This window comes from Fulmarus glacialis, unplaced genomic scaffold (genome assembly GCF_000690835.1).
Source record: "Fulmarus glacialis isolate BGI_N327 unplaced genomic scaffold, ASM69083v1 scaffold23093, whole genome shotgun sequence".
NCBI lineage: Eukaryota > Metazoa > Chordata > Aves > Procellariiformes > Procellariidae > Fulmarus > Fulmarus glacialis.
The window spans coordinates 12,701-26,998 of record NW_009205194.1 but is presented as its reverse complement, the minus strand read 5'-3'; the positions used below and the strand labels follow the sequence as shown (position 1 = coordinate 26,998).

The 14,298-nt window shown below is 35.7% G+C and overlaps 1 protein-coding gene across 1 annotated transcript; it reads right to left on the bottom strand.

The window, feature by feature from the left end:
• Positions 1-635: 635 nt before the first annotated feature.
• LOC104074993 (mitochondrial intermediate peptidase-like) lies at positions 636-13,674 on the bottom strand (the record flags this gene model as incomplete). Its single annotated transcript, XM_009575318.1, has 5 exons — positions 636-710; positions 7,604-7,713; positions 11,270-11,474; positions 12,484-12,561; positions 13,521-13,674. Coding segments are annotated over 5 exons (622 nt in total), but the record flags the coding sequence as incomplete, so codon positions are not given.
• Between the last annotated feature and the right edge of the window lie 624 nt (positions 13,675-14,298).

Below are 14,298 nucleotides of genomic sequence, written 5' to 3'. Positions count from 1 at the left end.
CCTTTACTTCCTTTGAAGAAAAGCAACACTGTTAGTTTGTTTATGGGAATGACTGATCAATCATATCCACCCACAGAAAATAAAGGTCTATGAATTTGATTACTACTCCTAACGCTGTGAGAGAGAAGTCTTACAGCCTTATAGCTCAGCCAGCAATTTTGATGGCGGTCACAAGTTGCCACTTTCATACTGGAGCTGCAGAAGACAAGGAGCTCAAATCACATTCTAGTAAATAAACAAGCTGGTTTGATTTTACTAAGGTGGCCTGTATCTCTCAGTCCTGCTACACTTTAATGATCCAAAGGTACACAATACTTCCTCTACTGCAAGTTCTTCTTAAATGATTCTGTTAATTTAAGAACTCAATCTTAAACCACATTTGGGAATTCTGATAATCCAACCATTTTCAAAAGTTGTGGTCCTACAGATTCAGACATTTAACTTTAAGCAGACAGCACAGAAGACGTTCACAAAAACAAACATGAAAATTAATTATCAAAATGAATTAATTTTCCTAATTTGCATAGTTAGATAATGTGTCTACAGTAAAATAAAAATTTGGTAAAATTCTAAGAATTAAAATATGTTCTGAAAGTTCTGGATAGACAGTAGAGACTAGAATGCAAAGAACATACCTGCAGTTGCATATCAGCTGCAGCACACACCTTTTTGGACTCACATAATCTCGACACCATGTTTTTTGGTAGTGGCTTGAATAAAATAAAAAAGTCAGAACATGTTTAGAATTGTTGTATATTTGTAAATGGTATGCTTACTACTAGAAAAGGCTGAAGATGAAAAAAAAACCAACCAAACAAAAAAACACTCCAACCAAACAAAAAAAAAACAACAAAAAAAACCAAAAACAAACAAAAAAAAACCCAAAAAAAACTCCTGGTGGTAATAAAACATATTTGAAGTGCTTTGCATTGAGGAAGGAAATATCATTTGCTAAACAAAGCCTTAAATGGGCAATTAAGATATCGGCAGTAATTTACACAGCAGTCAAGAAATCCCTGCATCTCAGTGTTTGTTTTTCTATAAATTGATCCTACATTCCCTTAAATGCTTATTAAAAATATTATGACTATCTTTAGAGATAAAGAACAGATGGGATAGTTAAAGTCCTCCCAGGTCATCCTGACTAATCTTCAAAAGCAGATACTATAATAGATTCTCCTGTTGGTCTTTGAGCATAGTTCACTTAGATTTACACGGAGGCCCACATAACTCCCATTGTGCCGGCAGGGTTTTCATAACTTCAACTGGGACAGCATCAGGCCTTCTACCCTAACCCACATAAAAGTGTTTGGTCATATTGAACAGTAAATAGCTACCCTTTGAAATTTTTAACAAAGTTGAATTCATTCCACATCTATGGCAATAAAATTATCCATGCCACCACAGGCTGAAAGTCAGAGACATTTTTCAAGTCATTAAGCAAACTCTTTTTGACTTTCTATCCAAACGTCTACAAATACATTGAAAGACTTTTGAATGCTTAAAGATTTTTAAGAATATCTGTATATGAATGCTTGACCTTACACTTCTTCCGCTGCTTCCTGAAGCTTTTCAATAGATGTTTTTCCTAGTAAGCATATTCTTTTTTTTTGCTAGCAGTTTTATTAACCAAACATATTAAATATGGGTAAAATAACTGGGTTCTTGCTAAAATATTAAGTTACTACAAGTTGTACAATGTAATACAGATGTTTGGTATTACACTGAACTCTAGAAGCATACTTACACTTTTACAGTGTGTTGAAGTGTTTAAGAAATAATACATGAGAGTCTACGTATCCTGATGGCAGAGCCGTATGTTTAGATTCTGTGCAAATGATATGACTTCAATTCAAACAATGTTAATGTTCACAGAATAAAAACGCAACTCCAGAGAAGTTACACATAAGCGAGAAAAATGTTATCAATTAACTCCGTGGAATCTGGAAGTTAAAGCAGATAAGAAAAACTCTCAAGTTGCACAGCTGTTTTATGCAATAGCTTGCCAAGGCTTGTAACTTCTTCTCCAAGACAAATGTTAGCTGGGTCAAGAATGGGATAGAACAACACCCATTATTTTCCCTGTCATAAATGTGCACAGCTGTTAAATTTCAACACAGAAAAATGAACCAATGAATATGAAGTCTGTCCTACAGTACATCCTTGTTAGGCCACTATTCACCCTTCCCAAATACAAAAATTCTGTTTCAAATTACATGATGATTTTGGACTACTAGAGCAAGAGTAAATGGGCAGTTATCCATAGTAATAAAGATGGCTGACTACCTTGAGGTTCAATACTGGATTTAGTATTGTTAAAAATACTACTTAATTATGTAGACAAGTTATTAAAGCAAGAAGCAAAGCAGAAAAAAATTACAAATGGTAAAAAGTATTTTGGTTGGACAATTTTTCTCCTGGTTCTATGAACATCTCTTGTCTCATCCTCTTACACAGACTGAGGCATGCACTTCACTGACTTTTCATCCTGGAACTAAAGCACATGCAGATTTGCAATAACACGGTTTCAGTTGTCATGCAACAAACCCTTGTGTAAGGAAACCTATAGAATTTTGAACAGGTTTTGTTATTAAGCACCAAACCTGCCAGCGAGTTTTGGCAGCTTTTTGGAGGCTTTCATCTCCTAGTGAAGTAGTGCAGTATGGAATTAAACAAAACTGATTTATTCTAGCGGCACCTGTATTTTGGATACAGTAAGGTGTGAGAAAACTGGATGGGAATTCTTAAATTGTTATTTGTCAGTGTTAAAAAAGCTGAACATTCAAAAGCTTGGCAACAGCAAATATGTATATTTTACACAGTTATAATTTAAGAGTGTTAAAGCCAAGAGCACTCCTACCAGTAAGGTCAAACCAACTCTTTCAACATAATGGATTTTCAATTTTATATTTCAGCTATATTAAATGATGGTAAGAGGAAGTTAAGTGCACAGACTTTCAGTTGGTACACAAAATAAATAGAACAAAAGGCACTAAGACTTTTCTAATTGGCATTTTGGTAAACCACAGTCCCACAGATCCTCAACTGAATTGGGAAATCCAAGTTTGCAGTTCACTGGGGCACAGAGCAGCAAAGTTTGGCGATGTGGACAGACTTTGTACACTCCCTGGGAGAGTTGGTCACATCCAGCCCTGCTCAAGAAACAACTGAAGCAGGTCTAATTCTCAGTTCAGAGCTAAGCATTTCTTACAGACTCTCCACCCAAGACAGTCTTGCCTTCTTTTGATTGTACTGCAAATAGCTGACCTGAAGCTGGAGAAGAGTACTGAAAAGGCAGCCTCTGCATTCACCCGTTTCTTCCTTATGTTCTGCTACAAGCATCTACCCTATTCTAAATCGAACTCCTGATGGGAGACACAGAATGATCATTAATAATGTACTAAAATCCCTTTGCACAGGAGATGGCTTAGCACCACCTTCTAGAGACCAAGTAAAATGTAGGTGATACCGAGAGCCTCCAAGAAAATCTTATCTTTTTTGCAGCCGTATGAATATCAAACAAACAATGTAGATCTACTCTGCTCTGAAAATCAAGCTTTACTGTTCGAGCAGATTAAAATCAACAGGAAATTACAAATCACTCTATGACAATACCTATTGACAAAAAGGCACAGGAGAAAAACATAAATGTTCTTTCGTTTAAATCTATCAGTGCTACTGATCCGGCTCAAAAATTGTTTTGTGATCATAATTCACAAGCCATGCCAATTTGGCACCAGAAAAACATTGCCAAAATTAGATTAAATTGAAAGAATGATAAAAAAGAGATCACTTATTTTTCCCAAAGCACCTTTGTGATTGTAAAATTTAAGATTTCAGGGAACTAAAATTAGACTCCAGAGGGTTTTTAAAAGATCACCACTCCTCTCCAAAGTTTGTTTCTGTGAATGTCACGCATACAGATATGCTGAGGTCTTGAATGTACTGAGGAAGATGTACTGTTTCAGGCAATAGAAACTATTTCTCCTTGCTCCATTACATACAGTCCCTTACTAAGCAGTTGAGTGAACTAAAAAAAAAAAAAAAAAAAAGCATCAGCAGGATTATTTTACTTATCCTGAAAGATGAGCTCTCCGGTAAAACCAGAATCAAACTGTCATCCTCATTCTAAAAGAAAGACTTCACAGAGCTTTGGCTAAAACTATTTTAATTGAATAACCATTCCATTTTTTAAATTTAAACACTACGTGCTTTACTTCGGGTTCCACTTTTCCATCCTTCTATATTAAGTAACTTTAAGATCTTGGCATGAATTTTTCAGCATGTTTGCCATGGTGGCTAAAAGAATAGAATACCCTGTGTCCCAAAGCACACTTAACTCCTTACTGTTGTGTAGTAACAGCAACACATTACGACTGTTTACTATCTGTGGGCTTATTCTTGTAATCATGCTAATACAATACTGCCTTTGTAATTCCATCTCTGTGAAAAATGAAGTCAGTTCAAATTTGAACAGCTGAAATACGGGCTTTTGTTCAAGAGAACCTCCAAAAGACACACAAGCTTAAAATGATTTAGCTCGACAGACCTACCACATATCTGTGCACTTAACATATGAAATTAAACAAACACACACAGTGATACAGATGGTACGTATGCACCAGATTGTCTGCTTAAGCACTGTTACGACCTCATTTTGGTACAGCTTGAATTCATGAGCTTACCTGAGTAATTCAACTTGAGTAACTAATTAACACAGTCCTCTCTATTCCTTTATTTTTCCTCAAGGATTTTCTGTTTTGAGTTATCTTTAAGATGAAAGGAAAACGAGGCTTGCTACTTTCTTAGAACAAATATTTTTGTGCTGGCCAGCTTTTTGAACTAAATTCACAAGACTTGCTTCTTTTGCCAGAAGAGCTTGCAAGCTTTTTTGCTCCTCAGTACTCAACAGCAGAACCATCCAAAATGCACAGAAAGCAGAGACAGGCTTTCTGTAAACTTCAAGATATTTTGGACCAGATCTTCATGATCCACATCTACATGCATAATGCATTCTCATCTTTGAAAGCCTGCCCACGAAATCCTTTTTCTGCAATGCTACTAAAAAACAGTTTTCAACAGTTCGTATGTTTTAATAATCAAAACAACACCTCCTTCCCCTCCTCTTCCCATAAGCATAAGCACTGATCCTCAGTGAGGACTGCAGCTCAGGACCAATCCTTCTACAATTGGCTTTTATGGCAAAGGCAATCAGAAGCTGAGACTACACTACCAAGTTTTTCTGACGTAGTTATGTTCAGGATGAGTATTAAAAGACACCACCTAATACTTACATGCAAAAACTATAGCATAGATGCAGCAATGCAAAAATGCTTTTTAGAATTATCTGCACTGCATCCTCAACAAACTAAGTCAGCAGAAAACCCCCCTTCTCTCAACACCTAGCAGAGCTATGTTAGTGTAGTTGTTGCAGGAAAGATTCTTCTTGTACAGAAAAGCTCAGTACCTTTATTCATAAAAAGAAACTTAATGGAAGTTCTCCTATGGAACAACATCTGGATGAAATGGTTTTACAATTTTCACATCTTAACTGTTTCATCTGCTTTCCTTACCTCCCCTTGAAAAGGGGGTAAAGTGGACTCATTTTTCTTTCAAATAACTAAAAAACTGGAGAAGAAAATGTTGATTCAAATTTCCATTTCCACATCAAAAAATTAGTCAGGGAACAAAGACAGAAAATGTAAGCCCCAAAAGGATTTTTGTGAAGTTGTAAATGTAAGAGAGCTGGGATTTTCCATTCAAAGTATTTTGTAACATATACACAACAGATAAAAGTAATTCCTGAAACAATCACTGAATTTCAAGAACAGAAAAGATTATTTCAATCTATTTGTATTTAAATGACAGATAGAGAAATCTGACATCAGATTCTTAAAACTTGCTTAGATGAACCAAAATAAGCAAAAGCAGATTTATATATGTTGGATATTGGTTTAAAAACACATTCTAAATTTTCAAAAAAGCAATTAAAAGGAAGCAGTCTAAAACCCTCAAGAGCCACACAACAGTTTCAGGCTCTTTTTCTCATCTTCCAGCAAAATCCATTCTTGTCCCCTTCCAGACTGAGCTTCTACATTAAGCCTCTCTCAATTGCTCTCTGAAAGGGCAAGATTTCACTACCAATAAACAGAATAAGTTTTTGGAAATGCCAAATGGGACGCAGCGCCTGGTTCTTAGCTTTTGCACTGCAACTAAGCATGGTTTAGATTTGTTAAGCCATTTTGAAAATACAAAGCCATAAATAATGTTCCACAAATCTCTTTCAGATGTTTTAGTCAAGCTCATTCTCTGAACTCATATGCAATCAGATTAACTCCACAATGTTTAAACACTACATGAACTTCATAGAGAACACTAGAAAGCAGTATTTCGGTATTTGGATTCAAACGTACAAATCATGAACATTTGTCAACTGAGTACTTTTAACTCCCAGGTTTCAAGGAGACTTTCTTAGTGCTCTGCAGAATTGAAAAAAAAAAAAAAAAACCACAAAAAACCACCAAAACACCAAACAGATTTACAGAGCAAATTTCTCAGATAGTATCTACTAAACTAGAAGTTAGGCAACCTATTTTTCTAACTGTTACAGTGGAGGCAAACATAATTCCACCTTCGTAATACTGAAATATACAGAATGCTTAGTATTGGATAAAAAGCTTCAATAAAGTGTAACATTACACAATCTAAGAGGCTTTCTTGGTTTTGCATTGATGGATAGTCTATTCTTCAACCATTACATCCGAGTACACTGAGACTTGCCTCAATCAAAAGCACTGGAAAAAGATCTTTGGTTATTGTTTACTGGTTTGTATTTTTGAAATGGCTGTACAAATACAAACCATGTTATGCTGCCATGCATTAAAGCAACCATTGAAAGTCACCTTGTTCCAAAGAGCACTGTTTTCTAAATTTCCCATAGAAAGTAGATCCTTGCATTAGACCAGCATAGAATAACTTTATATAAAAAAGGATCAGAGTTTTAATGCAGAGATTTATGACTGCCAGAATCTAACTAATCCTAATCTTAAACTAACTCTAAATAAAGCAGTACACTTCTCATCACAAAATATTTCAATCACTACCCTACACTGTGCTAAAAATGGGAGTTTTTAAACACTGCAGATAATTTTCATTTATTTCCATGATTTGGTACCTGAGCTTTATTTTAAGACAGACTTTAGACAGTTCGATGATGAATGACTATTTTTGCCAAAACCCATCTGTAATTAAATTTAAACATTCCACATAACTTGATTCACACAGAAGTTGTTCACCTACTACACTAAGTTTGTAGTATAGAAACTACACAATCTTTGTAGGAAGAAAAGGTTGAAAGTTTTAAATATGTAATTGGAACCTTGGATGGAAAGATCGGGTATTCTTTTACAGATTACATTTATCTTTTCTGCAATGAGAATATTAACATTTTTTCTGAATAATTAAGATTATAATATTAAAATAATTTCTATCCCTTGTTTATTTCTACTTTAAACATTATTAACAAATAACACATGAAAATGTGATTCTTTTCCTGAATACACTTATTCCTATTTTCAATATTTTACATACTAATTTTCCCTACCTGTCCCGTTTTATAATGCCTTGCAAACTGGTTAACCACTCGATAGTCATTTGCAAAGTACTCCATCAGAATTGAGGGAACTTCAGCAAAATCAGTAGGACATCTGGTTCCTAGAGGTAGAATAATTGTACACATTAGCATTTGCCATTTTCATTAACACAAATAGTTAACTCTTCCCAAAAGGTTTTGCAACTTTCAGTTTGGACTTTTGGTGAACTTTAATGTTCTTTCATTTATTAAGTCAATATTTTATTTCCATAGCATTATTGTACATATTGCCAGAAAAGCTTCATTATAATCCTACACATTTTACTATAAATCACAAAGTAAAACAAAATATTTGAACAGCTGGGTGAGGCACCTTATAAAGCTCTGGATCACACCCTTTTTAAACTAAACCAGACTGCAGCCAAACTGGCCCTACATGAAACACCAAATCTATTTAAGTGTCCTAAACCTAAATCAAACTACAATGTAAATAAAACTCTGCCTTAATCCCATTCACAGTTACAATTTTTAGCTTCCATCTGTTTGCTGAGCTTACTTATGCTTTATATTAACCTCGCTTTATAATACCAAATCATTCATCCAAGGAACACTCTTGCAGATTGAAGAAATGTTCTAAGTAAGTGCAATGAGGTAATATCTTAGCAGGTAGTACTTTCAAAAAGCACTTTCCCAAAAACCTTATTTACTCTAATCTTTATCAGCACCTTACACAATGGAAGTTACTAAGAAGTATAACACATCACCAAATCAAAGCTGCATTTCTAATTTCTATATTCAAGTTAGAGATGTACAAAGTTGTTGCTTTAATAACGGACCCACTGGGTCATCACCTCTATCCCTGTCTGCTAAAGACAATGTCAACATTCAAAACTAGTCTTAAATGTAAGCACGGTTTTTGCTTCTACTATTCTTTCTTGAAGACTATTTTTTAAAATCAGTCCTTTAATCTTTACAAATCTTTCTCTAATTTTTAATCTGAATTCATCTGTTTATACTAATGTTTTCAGACCAATACTGCTCTTTAGTATAAACAGCATTTCTCACACTGTTTTTTACCTCCTAAACTGAGAGAAACTATGTTCTCTCAGCCATCGTTATCCAAAGGCAAGATAAAGTCTAAAAGACTACCCATTTTAGCTCTTCTCTGCACCTGTTTCAGTTTGAATTCACCTTCAGACCAGACACAAAACCATGCCCAAGCATTGCATGAGGTTTCACCAGTACCTTTCTTAATCATTCTAATACTTATTGCTGTTAGATACACCTCTGATGTAATTTCAGATCACATTCGCCCCTTCCACAGACACATTAGCTATTTGCTAATGCATTAACACATAAAACTTCTGTTCTTCTGTTCTTCTACCACTGTTGAAATATCCATTTGATAGCATAAATTCTCTTTGTACTCTTTAAATGCATGATCTGCACTGTGTAGTTCTGAATTGCATTTTACTTCTAACACTGCAGTATCCAGTCATTCAGTTCTTATGCAATACCCCAAATCCTTCTTTTGTACCATCACATTTCATTAGTAGAGTCTTTTTGTTGTTGTTGTTTGAAAATCGTTTTTAAAAAGCCTAAAACAAGGCAGGTCCCTAGACAAATGCCTGCAGAACTACACTGATGTTCCCCTAGCCATTTATGCTTTCTCAGTGCTCCTTAATAAAGTGATAGAATTCTTTTAATATCCATTAAAGGGACTTCTGAAAAATTACATAATCTAAAAGTCAGGAAGGTAAAAGGTTGGGCAGTTGTCTGGAATAAGTTAGTCCTCCTTTAAAACAAATCTAGGTATTCTCTACTGCATGATAAACTAAAATGGAATACAACCTAGGTTTTAAAAAAATCTTATACACATACATATGCATTAAACAATCAATAGTAATACAGTAAAATGAAGATTAACTTAAAATGAAGCACATCTTTAGTCAAAAACATACAGTATTATCCAAGTTTGGGGCCCATTAGCAGCAGAATGGGTTCCTGAATATTTGGGAATGTTAATCAGAAAAGGGGGGCAGGGAAGAGTAGGAAAAATGTCAAAAACTCCGTGCATCTCAACTAGAAAATCAAATTTTTTGTTCTCACAATAGCCTGTAGTCATCCTGTTTCTGCACTTTACCACCCTAGTGTCTCGTGAGAGCAGATGGCCCCTAACAGACATCCCTGGGACGAGCCATGATTGTCACACATTCCAAACCCTAGAAAAAAGGTTCTCTGCAGAAACAACACGACTGACCTCCAACGCTGTTTTTGCAACACTAGATCTGGAGTGAAATCCCCTGGGACGCAGGACTGCCTGGAGCTAAGGCAATGCTGAAACCATACACAGGGGCTCATGGAAAGTTTGAGCCTCAAAATTAGCTATTTCGTGCCCCTTCAAGACTTTCCGACATGTAGACGAACACAATTCACCACCACAACAGGAGAACCCCACCAAAGCAGTTACTTTGGGCATATAAGTACCCCTGGAGGTCAAGAAGAGCCGTCCCAAGGAGTATACAGAGATTACCCTGAAAGAGCATATACAGTGCTCATTTGTTTTAACAATGTGCAGTAGTGACATACTTACAAACAGCTCAGTGTATTTAAATTTAAGTGGAAGACTTAAGAAAGAATATTTTGTCACTGGTTGCAAAGTATCTGTCGATAACACGTAACTCTACCACAGAGTCCCCTTTATATCATTAGCATAACACAAAAATGGTAAAACATAAAAAAAATCCTTCAGACATGGGAGCTACAATTTCATTTGTTTGGTTGTGGTTTTTTTTTTTAAATAAGTAAATGTCTACTGCAAATGGGATTTCCAGCACACTATTATAGAAGAGGATATATCAAGCTGTCCGCAGATAAGAAAAGTAGCGTACCAAGCAGCTTTAGCCAGGACATGTCTTTGACCCATTTGCCACAACTGCAGGCCACAGCAGCCTGCGAGCTGTCAGCCAATACACTCATTGCCACTGCTTGAGAAGAGGGACTAAATGAAAAAAGGCAATATTCCTTCTCTGTGCGTCCACTAAGCTGTGATTGCACATTCATTCATGTTCATTTACATATGATAAAAAGGCCTACCAGTTAATCATGCTTGCAAATACAATACTTTTTTTTTTAATTTATCAACTTCGCTTTGATCAGAATCAACTAGAAAAAGGCCTGGCTTTATCGACTTTCCATATTGCTCTTTGCAAGAACTAATACACTAATTTTCCTTAATTCAATTTCCTAAACCATTTCCAACCCAGGATTCATTGTGGTTTTACACCAGGTAAAAGTTTAGCTCAATTTATTTTCAATCCTTCAACTATTCCATTATTATAAACTCCACATAAGGCAAACTTGCAAGAGTGCATACCATCACTATAACAAAGATTAGCAATACAGAAGGAAGAGATACAAGTGCCTAATTCTTCTTAGGAGAAGAAGAATATTCAAGTGTTGTTTGGTTGGGTTTTAGATAATATTTGGGGATCTGATATTGTATTTTCAAGTCATCAAAGATGTAGAAGCATCAACATGACTCAAGCACTTCTGGTTCATCATCTTTTTTTTCTGTTTTCTTTTTTTCTTTTCTTTCTTTTCTTTTTAATCTACTCCCTTTTTTTAGAAATTAAACATTTAACTAAAACAAAACAATAACTATTCTAACTTTCTTACCAGTGACATGTTGGTACCGAGTTCTTCCCAGCATAGAATGCATAGCATGTCCCATTTCATGGAAGAGATTCTCCATCATGCCAGGACTTAGTAGCGTTGGTGCGCCCCTTGTTGAATGGGGCAGGCTAAGCATAAGAACAACTACAGGCAGCTGGTACTCTCCATTTTCCCTTAGCCTGCCTCCACGAACTGTAAAGTGACAATCCTTTTCAAGATAAAAGCAAACATATGGACAGGCAATGTCATTATATAAATTATATTAAAACAATGATGAAATTATTAAATTAAACTTAAACTATTAAATCAAACCTAAACATATACTCAGTTACACAAGTTGAATTCAATGATCGTAACAGTGTTGTTCAATAGCAGCACGCTGTTTCTCCATCTTTATTATTTGCTTCATATTCATAAGGAAACTACCTTATTCCATAAAGAAAAGACTGTGTTGCTTTTAGAAAATAATTTTTTGTTGTTTTAGAATTATCAAAACCTCTCAATTTTTCTAAAAAATATCACTAGCTCAAAGAAATTTACCGATGTGCCAAATCCGTAATGTATAGATTAAGTTCTCTCCTCATTCTTCAGCAGTAACTTCTTCATAAAATATACTGCACAGCATTCCTAGTATATTGTGAAATAATAGCAAAACAGAGTAATATGTTAAACTAATGTAGATTTGTCTTACCACTTACCACCTCACTAAAGGTGGTAATTTGCAGATGCTTCTACAGAGTGAAGTGTCTATTGTACTGCATCCTATAATTAATATATTGGCACTAGGCAGCATGAGTGAGTGATCTGCAACAGTTGGAACCATCCACAGTTTTAATTAGAATTTTGAATAAAAATTAATTGTCATTATGAGCTTTCACCTTTACAGAGTATTAAAACTTCAGATTGTTTTTACTTTTAAATAGTAGGCCAGAAAATAGTGTTTAAAAATCTACCACTTCTCTAAACAGAGTTCTAGGACATTTCATAGTGCCTGTCATTCTGTAGAACAAAGAGTCTGAGTTCAGCCTATCAGGTGATATTTTTTAAATGAAAGGTTACTCACAAAAATATTTTACCTAAAACCACATTCAAAGTTACAGACTTCCCCTGTTTAAACATTTACATTTACAGTAAAACTTATATTGAATGCAAATGGCCCTAACGCTACAATCACTACTCAAATAAAACCCACACTGGAATCAGATCATAAATGTTACCTGATGTGGTTTATCAGGTCGCTGAAAGAAGTCACAATAGATGTATCCTAGCAAACCTTCAGTTTCATGAACAACAGCCTGAAGAAAAAAAAGTATCATTTCCACAGTGAAAGCACTGATAAGACATGTAAATTGAAGACATAGTATTCTAATCCAAAGATTTATAATGAATAAATGACAAATAAACCGGGAATAATTAATGTAAAATCTGTGGGTAATTTTAGTTGGAAAAAAAATATATACAAGATTCACAACTTGTCCCTCAAACTACAGCCATTTCTGCATTTCACTCAAAACTAATTAGTCACAGATTATTAAAAGTAACACTGTCTGTAGCCCCTAAGTGACTTCTGAGACAGTAACAAAAGCTGATTTACCATGGAAATAAAAATAGAAAGAGTAGGGAGTAATTATAAATTGACCCACAGGATATAAAGAACAGCAGCTCTTGCTGGAGGCAGAAGAGCAGTGAAGAAGATCTGGCAGTGAATACATGGAGGGAAGACAACAGAAGAACCTGGGAACCTGATGAGTAAATTATCGCTCAAGTTTTTATTTCCACCCTCCCCTAAAAACAGGGCAGAAAAATAGAGACGTAAAAAACAATCTCAAAGCAAAGATGACGTACAGAATAAAAAAATGAGGCAAAGACACATGACTGCTAGAATATGCACCTACAGCATTCTAGTCATCTACAGTCATCTACAGATTGAAACTAAAAAAAACTAGCAGGGCTCATTCAGAAGGACGGATTGAAAGGTACAACAATAATCTCCAAACAGAGAAACTGCTTCTGATTCAGGCACCCTTCACAGAGAGGCATATTATAAAGGCCGTAAAATATCAAGCATACAAAAGGCACTTAGAGAGAGTATAAAGCCCTTGAGGTCTAACTTCCAACTAAAATTAGACAACTAGTGTGTGCTTTTGATAGGTACCCAAGCAATTTAAAAACAAAATCTGATTCATGGCTCAGAGGAACATACCATCTCGTCTAACTTCCTTTGTCGTTTCAGATGCTGAACAAGAATACTTACCAACTTTCGAACATCTTCAGACCAAATCTCTCCTCTCTGTGTCTGTTCAGCATAAAGTGAGATTCCTAGGAGCTGACTGAACAAAGAATTCAAACCTTCCATGCACGCTCCAAGAGAGAAAAATGGACAGTATAAGCCAGGATCGATGTTGTACCTGGAAAATACAAAAATCCCAAACCAGTCAGTTAGTTGAGCTACATAAACTACAGTCTTCACCTCCAAGTCACAGGATGCGACAAAATATACCGGATAAGCCTCAAGGCCCTTATTGAGCATGTTTGGCTTTATTTTTCAAATAGTGAAACTAAGTCATAGACTAGTTATGGCACAGTGTTTCACAGTAACTCAATCTTTCTTATACTCAAATTTGGATACCGAATTCAGCAGATGGTGACTATGATTTTCAGAGATGTGGTGAACACGTAGCTGAAACAGACCATGGCAACACCATGGGTGGCCAGGCTGTGGCTTTTGATCCACTAGAGGCCACCAGCATTCAAGTGGCATTCCCAAGCCAAGGCTGCGTCGTGTGACTGATCAGAAAATGGAGCTGGCTTTGGCTGTGGTGTAAGCCAAATCCTCAGCTAGGGCAGGAAACCAACCAGTAAGCACTGCTGACTCTGCAGTCTTGTCTTTCGCTGGAGCAACAGAAACACCAAGGACACACAATCACCTCCCATGCATGAATCACATCTCAAGCTCTGGGGACTCTCTGAACCACGTAGAAAGTATCTTACAGCTTTGAGCCACATGAAGATTTTAGTATGTGACGTGGAGT